The sequence below is a fragment of the Myodes glareolus genome, chromosome 4 (assembly GCF_982192425.1).
Source record: "Myodes glareolus chromosome 4, mMyoGla1.1, whole genome shotgun sequence".
Lineage (NCBI taxonomy): Eukaryota > Metazoa > Chordata > Mammalia > Rodentia > Cricetidae > Myodes > Myodes glareolus.
In genome coordinates this window covers 6422502-6441194 of record NC_142029.1, presented here as the reverse complement: position 1 = coordinate 6441194, position 18693 = coordinate 6422502, and the positions used below count along the sequence as shown (strand labels likewise).

General features: G+C 39.0%; 1 protein-coding gene across 2 annotated transcripts in view; it reads right to left on the bottom strand.

Moving 5' to 3' along the window:
* Zcwpw2 (zinc finger CW-type and PWWP domain containing 2) overlaps window positions 1–18693 on the bottom strand; it is a 128902-nt gene that overhangs the window by 62418 nt on the left and 47791 nt on the right. For both annotated transcript variants that reach the window (XM_048424003.3, XM_048424004.3), the window contains exon 4: window positions 2627–2741. In XM_048424003.3, the coding sequence (XP_048279960.3) occupies window positions 2627–2741 (115 nt within the window). The remainder of the gene's footprint in view (window positions 1–2626; window positions 2742–18693) is intronic.

The window sequence follows — 18693 nt, the reverse complement described above, 5'->3', positions numbered from 1 at the left end:
CACATATATTTGAGTTTATTATAATTATTTCCAGGAACAACAGTAATCTTAAGTCTGCCATGCCAATTGAGCCAGCCATTCAAGTGAGTGACTTTAAAAGTTAAGCATGATAAATCAAAACATCTATGATTCAAGCATGTTTCCTGAAATGACCTGATGTATTAGTGAAAATACCTGATGCATTTAATATAATGTATAACAAAAACACTAGATTAAGCTTGAAAACATTAAATTATGCTTGTAATATTTTTTTTTTTGAGACAGGGTTTCTTTGTAGCTTTAGAGCCTGTCCTGGAACTTGCTCTGTAGACCAGGCTGGACTCGAACTCACAGATCCACCTGTCTCTGCCTTCCAAGGGCTGGGATTAAAGGAGTGTACCACCACTACATGGCTTGTAATATAATTTTTAAAGAAGATTGAGAAGGCTACTGCCACCGCACTTGGCTGCTCATCAGAAGTTGATGGTAAGAACCTATGGCAGAAAATACCACATGCTGTGGTCATAGGACTTAGAGAAATCAAGCTGGTACCAACGTAGAAACCTCCCTCCTTAGGGACAGGTTTTCATAGTGCTATAAGCTGCTAGGCTGTGAGACAAAAGATACTAACAGTCTGGTTCAACTGTGTGGGCCTGTGAACTCCCCTGGCAAGTTATACCTATTGGTATAACCACAACATGAATGGCTTAGGCAATAACCAACAACTATCTGATTGGATTTAAAGCCTGCTCAACAGGAAGAAACTCACACCTGGTATAGTAAACCTGGCCAAAAAAAAACCTTGCAGGCAGAGAGGTCATGGATCCTAGGGGAGAATCTGCTACTGTCATCTTGCTAAGCTGATACAGTATCCAACTGCCTTTTAAACACTCACAACATAGATTAGTCCAGCTCTCAGTCCTCTTCAGAGAAGTTCCTTTTTGTAATAGACTGAAGTTAACAGAAAGAACAGAAATGATGCAAAGAGTAGGTACTGTGGACTCCTTATCCCTAAATATGACCTCGATGTCACAGTCCCTCCCTCGAGGCTCTGGGAACATCATGGACAAGGGGGCAGAAAGCTTTTAAGAGGACTGCTACAAAATGGAGTCTTCTGGATGCAACAGGTTACTGTACTCCCAAACTCTAAACAGCCATGAGCCTGCACAAGGCTCACCTAGCATGAACTGGGCAGATCAGGAGACCCCACCCCTACAGCTGACAGATGCCAGGAGAGAAAAAGGTTTTTTCAGGTGTGGGGGCCCAGAGGTGTGATTCCTGTTCCACCTTGACTAAAGGTCAGAGAGTTTGAGCTTATTTTTACTCTTTCAAAGTTGTTGACAACAGGTGTGGCTACGAAAAAGAGATCCTGACCTAGAGCGTTGTTAATTAGTATTTTGAGTGTAGAGGTGGATCCACTCTACTTTGACCAAAGGCCAGAGAATTCAAGTCTATTTCTGTTCCTTCAAGGAGACTGGCAAGAGGTTCCAGAGAGTGGCTGCCTGCAGAATACTTGGTCTATTCCTTATATCATGTTAATGAAGTCTGTTGCCTCCCCCCCCCCCCGCTTTTGGAGTGCAGTATATAAACATGTGGAATAAACATGGGTGAATTCAGTACTCACTGAATTTCCCTTCTGATGTTGTTCTGTGTTTCTGTCTTTTATTTCTCTTGTGTCTCTGTTCCTTTTGCTTAGTAATTCTAATCCTCACACTTCTACCCTGGAATGCATAAACTCCATCCAAAGTGAATCCCAACAGATGTCATCCAAACGTGGTGCTTACAACAGTCAGGGACAAAATTCCTCATAGGCTGCTAATGCTACAGTGGACAGCCCTAAATTTCTGTGTATGGAAGCAATACTGATTGACTCATAGGTGTGTGTGTGTGTGTGTGTGTGTGTGTGTGTGTGTGTGTGTGTATTAAGGAAAGGAGGGACCTGGAGAAGTTGGATCAGATGAGTGAGGAGGAACTTTCATAAAAGTAAAATGCAGTTTGTGTGAGGGGAAAATAATTTTGATTTTAAAATGTTTATGAGCCTGTGAGGAGGCTGTCAGTAAAGGTGCTTGTCTTTTGACCTGAGTTGGATTGATTCCTAGGACCCATCCAACAGAATGAGTTAATTGATCCTCTAAAGTTGTTCTCTGACCTCCACAAGCACACCATGCTGTGTCCACAAGAGATAATGGAAAAAGAATAAAAACAATTTTTAAATTGTGAGTATATAGCTCACCCCTGATTTGAATTTATTTTAAAATCAAGTATTTTGAAAACACAGTAGTCTCAAAAACAAAACAAAATACAAACCCCAGTACATTCATGTAAAATCATTCTGTTAGGAATACACTTAAATCTATGGTTCCTAAATTTTGAATTTTATGTTTTGAAATAATGGTCTATGCAGTCCAAGAGAAAATAAAATACCAGGAAGCAATGATTACAATGCCCATGTTTAAACAGAGTTTAGTCACTGAGAATAACTTTGGAAGACAAGATATTGCTATTAATTCACTTGAAAATTCTTTTACAATAAACAGAAACCACATTTGTATATGAGAAAAGACACAGATTTCTAAATGTGCATACATACTTTAGAAGACACACATCCAGGTGCTCTGACTGGACAGTAAGAAAGATCTGTACATACCCCGTTTGGACAGGCAGCACACGTCTAGTCTTTGCTCAGGAGAACACCTGTAGAGTTGGTACGCCTCCTCAAGGGCACTTCTATACCACCTCTTTTTATTTGTACATTCTGCCATCTATATAAATGCATAAATGCAGACAATGAGTAACATTTAATTTTAAATGTTAATTTTGTTTCAGAATCTATACTTTAAATATTGCTGGAACTAAGTTTAATTTGAGCACTGTATAACATTATCACTTAGGTGTTAGTATCCAACTATTATTTCATTGTTTTAAAACTTATCAGTTTTATCAGTTTGAGAGAGAATCTTGCAAGTTAATAACTATCTCATTAAGATGATAGGATGCATCTCACATGCTCCCAGGGTAAGCAAGCAGTCAACATGAGCACAGCTGACTGGAGTAACACTAACTTCACTCTATGTGACAGAGAATGATACCAGAGTGGGAGAAATGACAAAACAATCTTTTTAGAATAAAAACATCAATTCTGTTTGCATTCATTTTGGGCACTGTGGCAGACCTCAACACATACACACATTTCTTAAGCTTGCTGCACCCCAGTCTTTCCATGTATAATATGTGAGTATGAGCAGCTAATGCCTGAGTTTTCATGAGTATCATCTGAGAAAATAGATGATGGTTTTCTAGAGTAATAAGACTTCAGTGTATGCTATTCGAACAAGGCACAGCATATTTTCTAGATGCTTAAAAACCGAACCAAATAATGAGTTAAAAATATTAGTCATCTAATTGAGCAATTTTTCCAAAGATTTTAATTACTAGGAAGGTTTTCATGTCTTTCAGTTCTACAATTGATAAAAATGCATGACATAATTTTTTTGAAAATGCCATTACAGGGACTATAGATATTTATACTATCAATACATATACATATTATACACAAAGGTCTTAGGTCTGTCTTTGATAAAAAGGGATAGTGTAGTATTTGAACAGGATTCCCAACCTCTACAGCACCCCTTCTCAACTTACAGAAAGAAACTGTGCACAAAGCCACATCATTTCTGTAGTCCCCAAACTAATAACTCTCGGCTCTGACTATGCCCAATGCTCTCATTTAATGATTTGTTACATTCTGGCATGTGTCATGGCCATCACCACCCGTAAGCAAAGGCCGTGGAGACAGGGTGCACTGACTTTTGTGACTTGCACAGTCCCTCTGCTCTGATACCTCACTGAGTGCTGTGAACATTCAGAAAAATGTTTCTTAACTGTGGTTCTGAGCAACCACAGAATTCAAGCAGTAAAAGAAAATAATCAAATAAAATATACTTTCATACACATAATATGTAAATTTCATTCATTTACTAAGTTCTCAGTTTTAAAAAGATGAAAGAAAATATAGGCAATTCAATTTGTTAACTGTACTCTTTCTGTTTACATTTGCATATTGTTGTGTGTATGAGCCACAGCACATGTGTGGAAGCTGAAAGACAACTTAAAGGGTCTGGTTCTCTCCTCCCACCATGTGAGTACTGAGGACCAAACTCAGGTCATCAGGCTTGAACACAAGCATCTTTACCCACTGACACATCTTGCTGGCTTTAACACTGCAAATTCTACATTATTAATATCTGGGTGGGCATGTTGACATACAACTTTTACCCCATCACTCAGGAAGCAGAGGCAGGTGGATCTCTGTGAGTTCAAAGTCAGAATGGTCTCCATAGTGAGTTTTAGGTCAGTCAATGCTACATGGACAGACCTTATCTAGAATATATATGCTAGTTTTTATCATAGTTATCTCTGCAGCACTGATGCTATCAGGACATTGAGAAGCTGTGCAGTGAAGAAAATCTCCTAAAACTGAATGGATGCTCTGTTACTACCTGTACGGAAATAGCTCGTGACTGTTAGCAAGAACAACGACAGACAATGAAGAGAAGCAGAAAGCTGTGACATTGTCAGGGCTTCTTTAAGAACTTTTGGTAGATACAGGACACCTTGTGGCTGAACAAATAAACACTTTTGAAGGTTCCCAATAGCCGAGCCTCAACTTCATGGAATATTTAATTCCAGAATTAGAAATTCTGGATTTTTTTTAAAAATAAAATGTGACAACTTCAAGCTCTAGTGGTTCTGAATGTGCTATTCTTCTCACTCTTGAAACTCTTGCTCACCAAGTCCACCACATTAATGCTTTTGCTATTCTTCTACAAGTAAAGTATGCATTTACAGGCACTTATTTTACAATGATATCAATAGATGTATACATTTTATTTTCTCAATTTTTTTCTCTGATTTGTGCAATTTATCAATTGATTGAATATAATGTAGACCCCTAGAATCTATTAGTGAGTAGATAAAACTCACCGATGGTCTGTTGTATGAAAAAACCACCCCACCACACATGTGTGAGAAAAGACAAGCCCACCTGGCAGTAGGGAGTAAGGGTGATCCCCCATGCGGAGTGAGAGGGCCAGGAAGGGTAGAGGAGCTCATTGACATGGTGACTCTTAAACCAAAACTTGAAAGAGGTTCGGGAGTTAGCCTAATCAAGGAAACAAGGTTTCTAGAGGAAACATCTTCTAAGGCAGAATATGGGTATATTCAAGATGCATCAAAGAGCCCAGGGTGGCTGAGAAACAATGATGAAGACAGGGTCATGAAGAAAATTACTCAGGGACACGTTAGGGAGGGCCATGAAGCCAGGGCAGGTGCTTGGTTAGTATGCAGAGTGAAAGAGGTGTCACTGCAGAGCTCTGATGGAGGTGTTCCTTTGTTTGAATGCCCCCTCCCATTTTTTTCCTTTTGAAACATGCATGGCCTTACTACATACCTCAGGCTGGCGGGAACTTGCCATCTCCCTGTATCGCTGTGAGCACTGGAATTACCTGTACTACCATACCTGGCTTTGTTTCATGCCCCCAATCATTCTTACTACTCTGATGAGGTCAGGTTATGCAGAGATAAGTGTAGTTGAGGGACAGCTGCTGAGCCAGCTATAGCAACAGCCCAGGCAGGAAACTACAGTCACGTGGACCAGGGAAGTGCTTTTGCATGTGTGAGCTCTGTGATTCCATTACCTGTCAAATTAACTTAGTAACATTAGTAATGAACTGCCCTAACTGTTAGAGCTTTTATCATTTATACCTTGTGTATTTTTATGGGCCTAATATCATCACTCGTGATTCCACTTCCTACAAATACTAAAATTAGTTTTTATTGCCTTTTAAATTGAGACTATGTTAACATTAAATGACATCTTCTGAGTTAAATCTTCCACACCAAAAAAAGGATTCTCTATTTCCATTTTCTTGGGCTTCTTTTCTATCCTTTTAGTAGAATTTTGAAGTTTTACTTAGTAGACTTGACACATAGCTTCTCACACTTATTCCACAGCATTATTATAGGATTTGATGTTATTAAAAATGAGTTTCGTGTTTCTTATTTTCAAACTGGCCACTTTTGTATAGCAATCACACATTAGCTGAGATGTAACTGAATTTCATATTTTTAATAGTTATTCTATTATTTATTTGAGAAAATTACAAATTACTTTTCAAGTCACCTCTTGTACTTCACAATCAAGGAGCACAGCTCAGGCCACCAGAAGCTCCCTAGGCCTGAGGCCTCTCTCCCTTAAATCTCCTGGTCCTCTGGTATTAAAATGAAATAGTAAGAAAGCTGAAAAAGTTTTTGTTGGTTTGCAATTATGGAATGTTGGTACTTTGCAGACTTAAAGAAATTTTATTTTTCATGGTGATTTACTTTTCATGCTTTTATTTTTGAGATTATTTAAAATAACTACATCACTTATATCTTCCCTTTCCTCCCTCCAAATCATCACATGTACCACCTTTGCTCTTTCAAATTCATGTACTTTTATCTTTAATTGTCGTGCATGTGTGTATGTGTGTGTGTATGTATGTATGTGTATGTGTGTGTGTGTGTGTGTGTGTGTGTGTGATTCTTCCCTGGGAAAGATTACTTTTCCCACTCTTTGCATTCTTTAGTTGCCTGTAGTTCTTTGTCTATGGTTGAGACCTCATGAAAATTTCCCCCATCGCCCCAACGCGTCGTTCCCTACGAGCTCCTTGGAGACCAATACTTGGTGGCCATAGGAGGTGAGACAACAGTGGCCCTGAGACCCCGGACCCCTACTCCCTAAAACCTCCACGCAGGAGAAAGGCCAGGGGCCCCCATCCTCAGGTGCCTTCAGCATTCCTAACACTAGCAGGGAGATGGTTTGGTAGACAGCCATCTACTCCACCCCAATGCGTCGTTCCCTGAGAGCTCCATGGACACCAATTCTTGGTGGACATAAGAGACGTAAGAGTTGAAGGAAGGGATGGGAAGGCATCAATGCAAGAACTCCTCCAACATCCTAAAAAGCAACATGGTACCACCAAAATCCTGCGCACACACAACAGGAAAACTTGAACATCCTAACCCAGAAGATATAGAAGAAAATGACTTTAAACCTTACTTAATGAAAATGATGGAGACCTTTAAAGAGGAAGTGAAAAACTCCCTTAAAGAAATGGAGAAGACAAACAAAAAGCTGGAAGGAATTAATAAATCCCTCAAAGAAACCCAAGAAAACCAAGAAAAAGCAATCAAACAAGTGAAGAAAACAGTTTAAGATTTGAAGACTGAAATAAAGGTAATAAAGAAAACACAAACTGAGGGAACTCTGGAAATGGAAAATCTGGGTAAACAAACAGGAACTACAGAGAAAAGTACAACCAACAGAATACAAGAGATAGAAGAAAAAATCTGAGGCACTGAAGATTCTATCGAGGAAATAAATTCAGGGGTCAAAGAAAACACTAAATCCAACAAATCTTAACACAAACCATTCAGGAAATCTGGGACACCATGAAAAGACCAAACCTGAGAATAATAGGAGTTCTTAGAAGGAGAAGAATTCCAGCTCAAAGGCCCAGAAAATATATTCAGCAAAATTATAGAAGAAAACTTTCCCAACCTAAAGAAGGATATACCTATGAAGGTACAAGAAGCTTACAGAACACCAAATAGACCGGATCAAAAAAAAAATCCCCTCGCCATATAATAATCAAAACACAAAACATACAGAACAAAAAAGAATATTAAGTAAGAGCTGCAAAAGAAAAAGGTCAAGTAACATATAAAGGAAAACCTATCAGAATTACACCTGACTTCTCAATGGAAACCATGAAAGCCAGAAGGTCCTGGATATATGTGCTGCAGACACTAAGAGACCATGGATGCAAGCCTAGACTACTGTACCCAGCAAAACTTTCATTCACCATGGATGAAGAAAACAAGATATTCAATGACAAAAACAGATTTAAATAATACGTATCCACAAACCTAGCCTTACAGAAAGTACTAGAAGCAAAGCCACAATTTAAGGAAGCTAACTACACCCACAATAACACAGGCATCTGATAATCCCCCACCAGCATAACCCAATGAAGGGAAACACACAAACACTACTACCGAATGATAACCAGAGCTAACAACCACTGCTCATTAATATCGCTTAGTATCAAAGGCCTCAATTCACCTAAAAAAGATACAGGCTAAGAGAATGGATACATAAACAGGTTCCAGCATTCTGCTGTTTACAAGAAACACACCTCAACCTCAAAGACAGAAACTACCTCAGAGTAAAGGGATGGGAAAAGGTTTTCCAATCAAATGGATCTAAAAAAAACAAGTAGGTGTGACTATTCTAATATCTAACAAAGTTGATTTCAAACTAAAATCAATCAGTAGAGATGGAGAAGGACATTTTATACTTATAACAGGAACAATTCATCAAGATGAAGTCTCAATCCTGAATATATATGCCCCTAATTCAAGAGTACCCACATATGTAAAAGAAACTTTACTGAAACTTGAATCGCACATCAAACCCCACACACTAATAGTAGGAGATTTGAACACTCCTCTCTCGACAATAGACAGGTCAGACAGACAGAAACTTAACAGAGAACTAATAGAACTAACAGATGTAATGAATCAAATGGACTTAACAGACATCTATAGAACATTTCACCCAAACAAAAAAGAATATACCTTCTTCTCAGCACCTCATGGGACCTTTTCTAAAATTGATCACATTCTCGGTAACAAAGCAAACACCCACAGATACAAAAATAATTGAAGTAATCCACTGTGTCTTATCAGATCACCATGGAGTAAAGTTAGAATTCAACAACAATACTACTCCCAGAAAACCTACAAACTCATGGAAACTGAACAGTCAACTACTGAACCACTCCTGGGTCAAGGAAGAAATAAAGAAAGAAATTAAAATCTTCTTTGAATTCAATGAAAATGAAGGCACAACATATCTAAAATTTTGAGACACTATGAAAGTAGTGCTAAGAGGAAAGTTCATAGCACTAAGTGCCTACATAAGGAAAATGGATAAAGCTCACATCAATGACCTAACAGCATGTCTGAAAGCTCTAGAAAAAAAAAGAAGCAGACTCACCCAAAAGGAGAAGACAGAAAATAATCAAGTTGAGGGCTGAAATCAAAAATTAGAAACACAGAAAACCATACAAAGAATCATGAAACAAAGAGCTGGTTTTTTGAGAAAATCAACAGACTGACAAATCCTTATCCAAACTAATCAACAGGCATAGAGAGAACATCCAAATTAACAAGATCAGAAATGAAAAGGGGGAAATAACAACAGACACTGAGGAAATTCAGAGAATCATTAGGTCCTACTACAAAAATATGCACTCCACAAAACTGGAAAATGTAAAAGAAATAGACAATTTTTTAGATAGATACCAGCTACCAAAATTAAATCAAGACCAGGTGAGCAATTTAAATACACCTATAAGCTGCGAGGTGATAGAAACTGCCATTAAAAACCTCCCAACCAAAAAAAGCCCAGGGCCAGATGATTTTAGTGCTGAATTCTATCAGAACTTTCAAGAAGAGCTAATACCTATACTCCTCAAAGTGTTCCACATAATAGAAACAGTAGGCTCACTGCGAAACTCTTTTTATGAAGCTACAGTTACCCTGACACTAAAACCACACAAAGACTCAACCAAGAAAGAGAATTACAGACCAGTCTCAGTCATGAACATCAATGCACAAATTCTCAATAAAATTCTGGCAAACAGAATCCAAGAACACATCAAAAAATCATCCATCATGACCAAGTAGGCTCCATCCCAGAGATGCAGGGCTGGTTCACCACACGAAAATCAGTCAATGTAATCCACCACACAAATAAACTGAAAGAAAAAAACCATATGATCATTTCATTGAATGCAGAAAAAGCATTTGACAAAATTCAACATCCCTTCATGATAAAGGTCTTGGAGAGATTAGGGATACAAGGATCATATTTAAATATAATAAAAGCAATATACAGCAAGCCAACAGCTAACATCAAATTAAATGGAGAGAAAATCAAAGCGATTCCACTAAAATCAGGAACGAGACAAGGCTGTCTGCTCTCTCCATATCTCTTCAATACAGTTCTTGAAGTTTTAGCAATAGCAATAAGACAACATAAGGAGATCAAAGGGATTCTAATTAGAAAGGAAGAAGTTAAACTTTACTTATTTGCAGATGATATGATAGTGTATATAAGTGACCCCAAAAACTCTACCAAAGAACTCCTACTGCTGATAAATACCTTCAGAGAAGTGGCAGGATACAAGATCAACTCAAAAAAAAAATCAGTTGCCCTCCTATACACAAAGGATAAAGAAGCTGAGAAGAAAATCAGAGAAACATCACCTTTCTCAATGGCCACAAATCACATAAAATATCTTGGGGTAACACTAACGAAGGACGTGAAAGACCTATTTGACAAGAACTTTGTCTTTGAAGAAAGAAATTGAAGAAGATACCAGAAAATGGAAAGATCTCCTGTGCTCTTGAATAGGAAGGATCAACATAGTAAAAATGGCAATCTTACCAAAGGCAATCTATAGATTCAACGCAATCCCCATCAAAATCCCAACACAATTCTTCACAGGCCTTGAAAGAATGAAACTCAATTTCATACGGAAAAACAAGAAACCTAGGATAGCCAAAACAACCCTGTATAATAAAGGAACTGCCGGAGGCATTACCATCCCTGACTTCAAGCTCTTTTACAGAGCTACAGTAATGAAAACAGCTTGGTATTGGCATAAAAACAGAGACACTGACCAATGGAATCTAATTGAAGACCCAGATATTAAATTCACACACCTATGAACACCTGATTTTTGACAAAGAACAAAAAAGATACAATGGAAAAAAGAAAGCACCTTCAAAAAATGGCGCTGGCATAACTGGATCTCAACCTGTAGAAGAATGAAAATAGTTCCATATCTGTCGCCATGCACAAAACTCAAGTACAAATGGATTAAAGACCTCAATATAAATCAACCACACTGAACCTGATAGAGGAGAAAGTGGGAAGTAACCTTCAATGCATGGACACAGGAGACCACTTCCTAAATATAACCCCAGTAGCACAGACAATAAGAGCATAAATAAATAAATGGGACCTCCTGAAACTGGGAAGCTTCTGTAAAGCAAAGGGCACAGTCAATAGGACAAAAAGGCAGCCTTATGAATGGAAAAAAAAGATCTTCACCAACTCCACATCAGACAAAGAACTGATCTCCGAAATATATAAAGAACTCAAGAAATTAGACATTAAAATTCTAAATAACCCAATTAAAAAGTGGTGAACTAAACATAGAATTCTCATCAGAAGAATTTCAAATGGCCAAAAGATACTTAAGGACATGTTCTTCGTCCTTAGCTATCAGGGAAATGCAAATCAAAACAACTTTGAGATACCATCTTACACCTGTCAGAATGGCTAAGATCAATAATACTAATGATAGCTTATGCTGGAAAAGTTGTGGAGCAAGGGGAACACTCATTCTTTGCTGGTGGGAATGCAAACTCATGCAACCATTTTGGAAATCAGTGTGGCGGTTTCTCAGAAAACTGGGAATCAATCAACCTCAGGATCCAGCAATTCCACTCTTGGGAATATATCCAAAAGATGGTCAATCATACTACAAGAGCATTTGTTCAACTATGTTCATAGCAGCATTATGTGTAATAGCCAGAACCTGGAAAACAACCTAGATGCCCCTCAACTGAAGAATGGATAAAGAAAATGTGGCAATCTACACATTAGAGTACTTACTACTCAGCAGTAAAAAATAATGACATCTTGAATTTTGCATGCAAATGAATAAAATTAGAAAACATTATCCTGAGTGAGGTAACCCAGAGCCCCCCCCCCCCAAAAAAAACGAATATGGTATGTACTCACTCATAAGTGGATACTAGTCATAAACAAAGGGCAACAAGCCTATAGTTCAGGATCCTAGAGAAACTAAGTAATAAGGTGAACCCAAAGAAAAACATATATAGACCCACCTGGAAATTAAAATCAGACAAAAATTTGGGAGCAGGGGGGCGGGTAGTACAGGTGGGGATAAGGGGGTTGAGGAAAATTTGAGGGAATGGGATGGTCAAGATGGAGGAAGGACAGATATGAGAGCAAGGAAAGAGATATCTTGATTGAGGGAGCTATTATGGAGTTAGCAAGAAACCTGGCTCTATAAAAAATGCCCAAGAACCCACAGGGATGAATCCAGCTGAGACCCTAAGCAATAAAGGAGAGGGTGTCTGAACTGACCTTATCCTGTAGTCAGACTGATGATTATCTTAAGTATCACCATAGAACCTTCGTCCAACAACAGATGGGAACAGAGGCAATGACCCACATCGGAGCACTGGACTGAGCTCCCAAGATCCAGTTGAAGAGTGGAGGGAGTGAGAGTATGAGCAAGGAATTCAAGACCATGAAGGGGTCATCCACTGAGACAGTTTGCTTGAGCTAATGGGAGCTCACCAACTCCAACTGGACTGGGAGTGAACAAGCATGGAAACAACCAAGCCGCTCTGAAGGGGGTTGAAAGCTGGGGCAGACTGAGCGGTCATTGCTACTGACAATGGGATGTGTCTCTACTTGAATGTACTGGCTTCATGGGATCCTATTCTCTTTGTATGTAAACCTTGCTCAACCTAGACATAGTAGGAAGAGCCTTGAACTTTCCACAGGGCGGGGTGCATGGCACTCCTTTAAAATTGGAGGGGTGAGGGAGGATCTGTGGAGGGAGAGGGAGGGGACTGGGAGGAGGGAAGGGATTGGGAATTTGGATTGGTATTTTTTTAAGTAATAAAAAAAGGAAAAAAAAGAAAGAAAATTTTCCTCATCTACGTAAGCATATCTATTTGTGTAACCCTTGCTCAGGTCACATTCAGGCAGCCATGTTATTGAGACTTCATAGATGTAACCTCATAGATATGACAGATATGACATTTCTAGGATACACAATCTCACAGCAAACTTCCTCTTCCTCAGATTCTCATAATTTTCTGTCCTTTAAATATAATAACCTCTAAGCCTTAGGTGCACAAGTTGTGCTGGAGATGTAGCCATTTGTACTGGGTTCTACAATCTTCATTTTGATTAGTCGTAGTTTTCTGTAATGATCTTCTGTTGCAGAGAGCAGTTTCCTTGATGAAGGGTGAGAACTGTACCTCTGTAAGTATAAGGACATTTAGCATGTAGTTAGGGCTTATCCTGCATTGGTAAGGTGATGGTAGTAGTTTTCCCTCCAAGATCCATGATTTAAGTAGCTCCAGGTTTTTGGTTAGGTTTCTAGTACCAGGAATGATTTCTCTCTTGTTGAGCAAACCTGAAGTCCAATTACAGATGTACTGGTTCCCACTAAAGTGTTGTATACCACGACTTCACACTTAGGGTTACTGGGCTATATGGGTCATTGTTGTGGTGTATAGGCAGCACAGCTAGGTAAGACTGTTGATTGCTTCCCTCCTATGGAATCTTGTCTGGTAATATAAAGGAGACTCTCAGTTCCAGCTTGGCTCTCGGGGCCCTGTGTTCAAACTGTATTTTGTTTTTTGCAATAGGGACTCACCTTGAAGGAATTTAATTTTTTCATAAAGCTTATTTTGATAAAGTTTTTCCATCCCCAACTCTTCCTAGAATCCACTCATCTAAATTTATGGTTTTTTTCTCTATTGCTCTCTCCCTCTCTCTCTCTCTCTCTCACACACACACAAAAGAAAAGAAAATCAGACTAAACAAGCAAAAGACCAATGAGACAAAAAATATGAAAACTAAACAAAAGTTCACAAAAACAAATATGAAGTTTGTTTTGTGTTGGTCAACTACTCCTGGGGATGGGCATGCCCTGGAGTGTGGCTGATATGTTCAATTACACTCCATTAGAGAAAAACTAATTTTCCATTTGACAACAGGTATCAAATACAAACAGCTTTTTGCTTAGAAGTTAGTCCCATATGTTCAGTTTCCCATCTCATGGCTGGGACACATCTGGCCTGAACCTGTTTTCTTAAGCATGCTGCCAGGGGCTCTGTGAGTTCAGATTGCAACAGTCACACTGAGTCTGGAAGACAGTTTCCTAGGATCATCACCTCTGGCTTTTAAAATCTTTCTGAGGTGCTTCTGTTCCACAGAGATTCCTGCGTCTTGGTTAAGAGGCAGGAGGGTTTTATGAAAACATCACATTTAGGTTATGTGCTCCAAAGCATTTTACTCTCTCCACTTTGTCCATTTGTGTGTCCCTGTGCTAATTTCATCTACTGTGAGAAGCTTCTCTGCTGAGGGTTGAGTGAGAACACTCATCTTGGAGTACAGCAATGTCATTAGGAGTCATTAGTATTGGGTTTTCCCCTAGGCCCACGACCTATTAAGTCTCAGGTTCTTGACCACTTCAGCAGTGTCAGGTATGGGTTCCATCTCATGGATTAGGTCTTAAGCAGCATTTTTTAAAAGGTGGTTGGTTACTCTCATAACGTTTGTGTCGCTGTCACAAAACTACAAGTATCTTGTAGACAGGTTACTTTGTAGATTGCAGCGCTTGTAGCCAGGTGAAACTGGTTGTTATCTCCTCCAGTAGTGTGCACAGCATCTTCTAGCACCACGAATGCTACTCATTAGAGATGATGCTTCTAGTTAGGCACAGCTTGACTTCAGTATTTGATAAGTATGTATTGTTGCAAAGAATTTTTTATTGCCAGTGTTTTGTGATGTATTAAGTCTTTTGTTTGTTTGGCTTTTGTTTATTTGTTGTTATTGTTTTGGTTTAAGTCTACACTGTGACCAGCATGTCTGGTAGCACCTCCCTGGACAGGGCAATGTCTTCCTTTTAGCAGTTGCCGTGAACGCATCTCACTGCTGTTTTCCCACATCTTTCTACTCGGATGGCATGGTGACTTTGTCACACTTCTGCATCGTTGTCCTAAGCACATGCAGAATACTGACAGTTCTCAGTATCTTCATCTCTCTTTAGCAGAAACCCTCACTGCACAGGTTTCTCAGGGAAAGCTGACAGGTAGCATACTGTTACTCAGGCTCTCGGGCACATGCATCACATATTCAAGCAAACAACTCTCATATTTTGCAGGAGTAAAGGAAAACAACCATCTTTTTCCCTATATGGGGAAAAAAAGAGGTGGAGAAAAACTTTCACAGAATTCTGATGTTTTCTCTTAAGAAATATCTGTATATGGAATGTCAATTTTTTAAGACTTATGTAAATTGAGTTAAGTTTTGGAAAATCCCTCTGTTCTTCACAAACTCTGTCTCTGTGTGTGGGAAGGTGAGTGGTAGATATATGCATGGTATATGTGCAGGCATGTGGCAGCATGCATGCATCTGTGCAGTGAAGAAGCCAGAGGATGAGGATGGGTGTCCTGATTGGCCAACAAGCTCCAGCAATCCCTTCTGTCTTAGACCCCTATAGTGCTGGTACTACAGGCCTCTATCAGGCTTGGATTGTTCATAGGTGCTGAAATTCAAACTCAAAGTCATCATTCTTTTACAGCAAGCACACTGAGCCACAGAACCATCTCTCTAGTCGTGTGTGTGTGTGTGTGTGTGTGTGTGTGTGTGTGTGTGTGTGTATGTGTGTACTTTTTGTGCCTCACTTTTAAATGGGAAAATACTATTTTTTGTCCTCAGTTTAGAGTCCAAAAATTCATTTACTAAAATCTGGCTATATGTAATAATGTTTACTTTTAAACTAGTTTTGCTTCATAGCAATACAAATTTTTAAAAATAATTTACTATACTTTATGCTTATGACTGCTTGCCTTCCCACATGTATGTCAAGGAATCATACATGTGCTAGGTACCAACAGAGGCCAAACGGAGATATTAGATCCCCTAGAACTGGAGTTGAAGACTGTTGTGAACCACCTTGAGGGTGCTGAGAACCTGTGTCCTCTGTAAGAGCAACAAGTGCTCTAAAACACTGAGCCATCTCTCTAGTCCCTAGAGAAATTACTCTTAACTGGGTGTTTACAAAGGAAATGTTCATGCTAATAACATGGAGCATCAAGACTAGATACTGAGTCTAGAAAACTCCACACCTTTCATTACTTCTATATTATCCAGGCATCTGCATGACTCAATCACTGAAATTCAGGGTAGAAGAGGGAAGTGGCACTGACCACCTTGGGCACAATGGGATATACCTTGTAATTTCAGCTTTTGGAGAATGTAAGACAATAAGACTGCCGGTTCAAGATCAGCATAGACACCTTAGGAAGACTATCTCAAAATTTTGTAATTTATCTCAGTAGTTGAGTATTTGCCTGACAACTATAAGGCCCTGGGTTCATCTCTAGTATAACAGAAATGAATCAGCAGACATACAAACAGTAAAGAGAAGCAGAAGGAATGATCTTACGAACCTAAAGAAGACAGTTCTGAAAAGATGAGTGAGCATGCCAATTTTCAGAGTCAAGAAAAGCTTGAGACTGAACAGATGGGTGGACAGGGACAGGTGGCATTCTGTGTCAGAGAAAATTCATAGCTGTGTCCAAAATTTAAAAGTTTATGAGCCACTGCCCCATAAAATCTTGTTTCAGTTGGGTGTTATTGGCCAACTGAGGGCTGTTTTTTTTTTTTAATCATTCTTACATTTCCCAAGGCTTTAGGAAGATACTAAATGTCCCTTCTTGGTGATGTTTACTGCTGAATCTGTGTTTTTGCTGTTGCTTTATGCTTATATGAAGGGGAAAACTGAAGGAAGAGATGATGTTGTATCTTTTTCTGCCCAGTATGGTGGGTGGAGAGAATCCTTCCAGTCTGGCACAAATTCAAGTTTCTGTTGCTTTGAATCCTAAATGTCTTTTGTTCACCAAAGAATTAATCAAGCTATGGAGCTTGAAGACAAATCTCACACCTCAGGTTTTGGCTCCAACAGCAGTGTTACATTACCTTATTTATGATACATTAAACCAATCTGTGGCATGTTTCACCCAACCAGGATGGGATATTTGATCTCAGACATCTTGAGGACATGCTAATATACTGAACTGGAAGGACATACACTGCCTTGCAAAGCCACAGCAGGTCATTGTCTTACCCCACCATGGCAGCATGAATTCACAGCCCAAATGCATTTCTTCTGCTACACCTGGACACAAGGAGCTTTCCACAGCTTAAATGCTTTTGTGACAGGGCTCAGCTCCCTGCACTGGGCTATTCTCCAAGGTCCTGTCACTTGCCTATGGCACTGGCAGTACAGAATTCTGTCCTCCTTCAAGTAAAGAAATATGCTCTCTGTTGCTGCCCTAGTCCGTCCCCTTCAAGGACACTGAACTGTCTTAGTAACAGTGCATGCTGCCCCCCAATAAGGAACTCAGACGAGAAAAATGGGAATGTCCAAGGTTTGACCCAATGAAAAGAAAATTCACCTGTATAAAAAAGATTTAAAAAAAAAACCTGGTTACTTTTGGAGATGAAAGAAGAGAAAAAGTAGACTCAAAACAAGAATTATCACTGACCAGTCAGTGATGCTGGCTAGCTGTAGGGAAGAATGCTGTCTTCTGAAGTTTGAGCAGGCTCACAAATAAAGTGGGGTGAGTCTTCCTTCCTCAACTTGGTACCCTACAACTTTGCATTCCCCTTTCTATGGATGTCCCTAATTCTTCTCTGCTTACTAATAAACAAGTAACACGTGTCCTTTTTTTATTAGTTTACTGTGGGTCATGTCTGCTAATTTAAGTCTCACAAGGGCACTGAATTTATGTTTTATCCAATTCCATATCTTTAGTAGTCTTAAGTATGAGATTTCAGTAAATACTGAATATTATAAAGACACATTTTGTTAAGGTAGCATCGGTGTCAACCCAGTTGATATGACCCTGAACTGAATTTGAAATAAAAGAGAAAAATGAAACAAAACAAAATCTGGTTACATTTTTTCACCTGTAAAAGTTAAAAGAAAAACTAAACAGGATGATGCAGAACCTCATTTTCATGTGCACTGCTGAACTATAAAGTCTTTATTGATCACTGTTTACCTCAGGGTCTATGATCTGAGTAGTATCTACTTTTAAATTTTATTTTTTGATTTTACATCTATGAGTGTTTTCCCTGCATTTATGTCTGGGCACCACGTGTGTTCTTTATGTCCCCAGAGGTCAGATCGGGTGTCAGAACTCCTGGAACTGGAGTTGTAAGGAGTATCATGTAGGTGCTGAAATTGAACCCAGGGCCACTGAAAGAGCAACAAGTGTTATTACCTAGTGAGTCATCTCTCCAGACCCATTTTTATCTCATAAAAGGTGTCTACTTTCAAAAGCTAATAAAAATAAAAAGGCATAATTTTAAAACTAAAAAAAAAAAAACCTGTAAGCAATTGCTTCTAATACAATCTTTTGGGGGATGGTACAATCTCATTACAATTCATTAGATACAGTGAGAGCCTCTATGATTTAAAAATATCAATTCAAATCTTGCTAATATTAATATCAAAAATAACTACAAACATAAGCACCTGAAACATAGAAAATTCATCTTTCAGACAATGGTAAGTACAGTACTAAAAATCTGAAAAGCTAAAATCATATTAGAAACTGCTTTATTTATCCTCCTAAATTCACCAAAACCAACTTCAAATACTGACTCTGCCTGCATCTGTTCATTTGTTCACTCGTGCACTCACTCAGCGAAGTGCAGGGATTGGATCTCGGGTGCTGCGGCTGCTAGGTATGTGC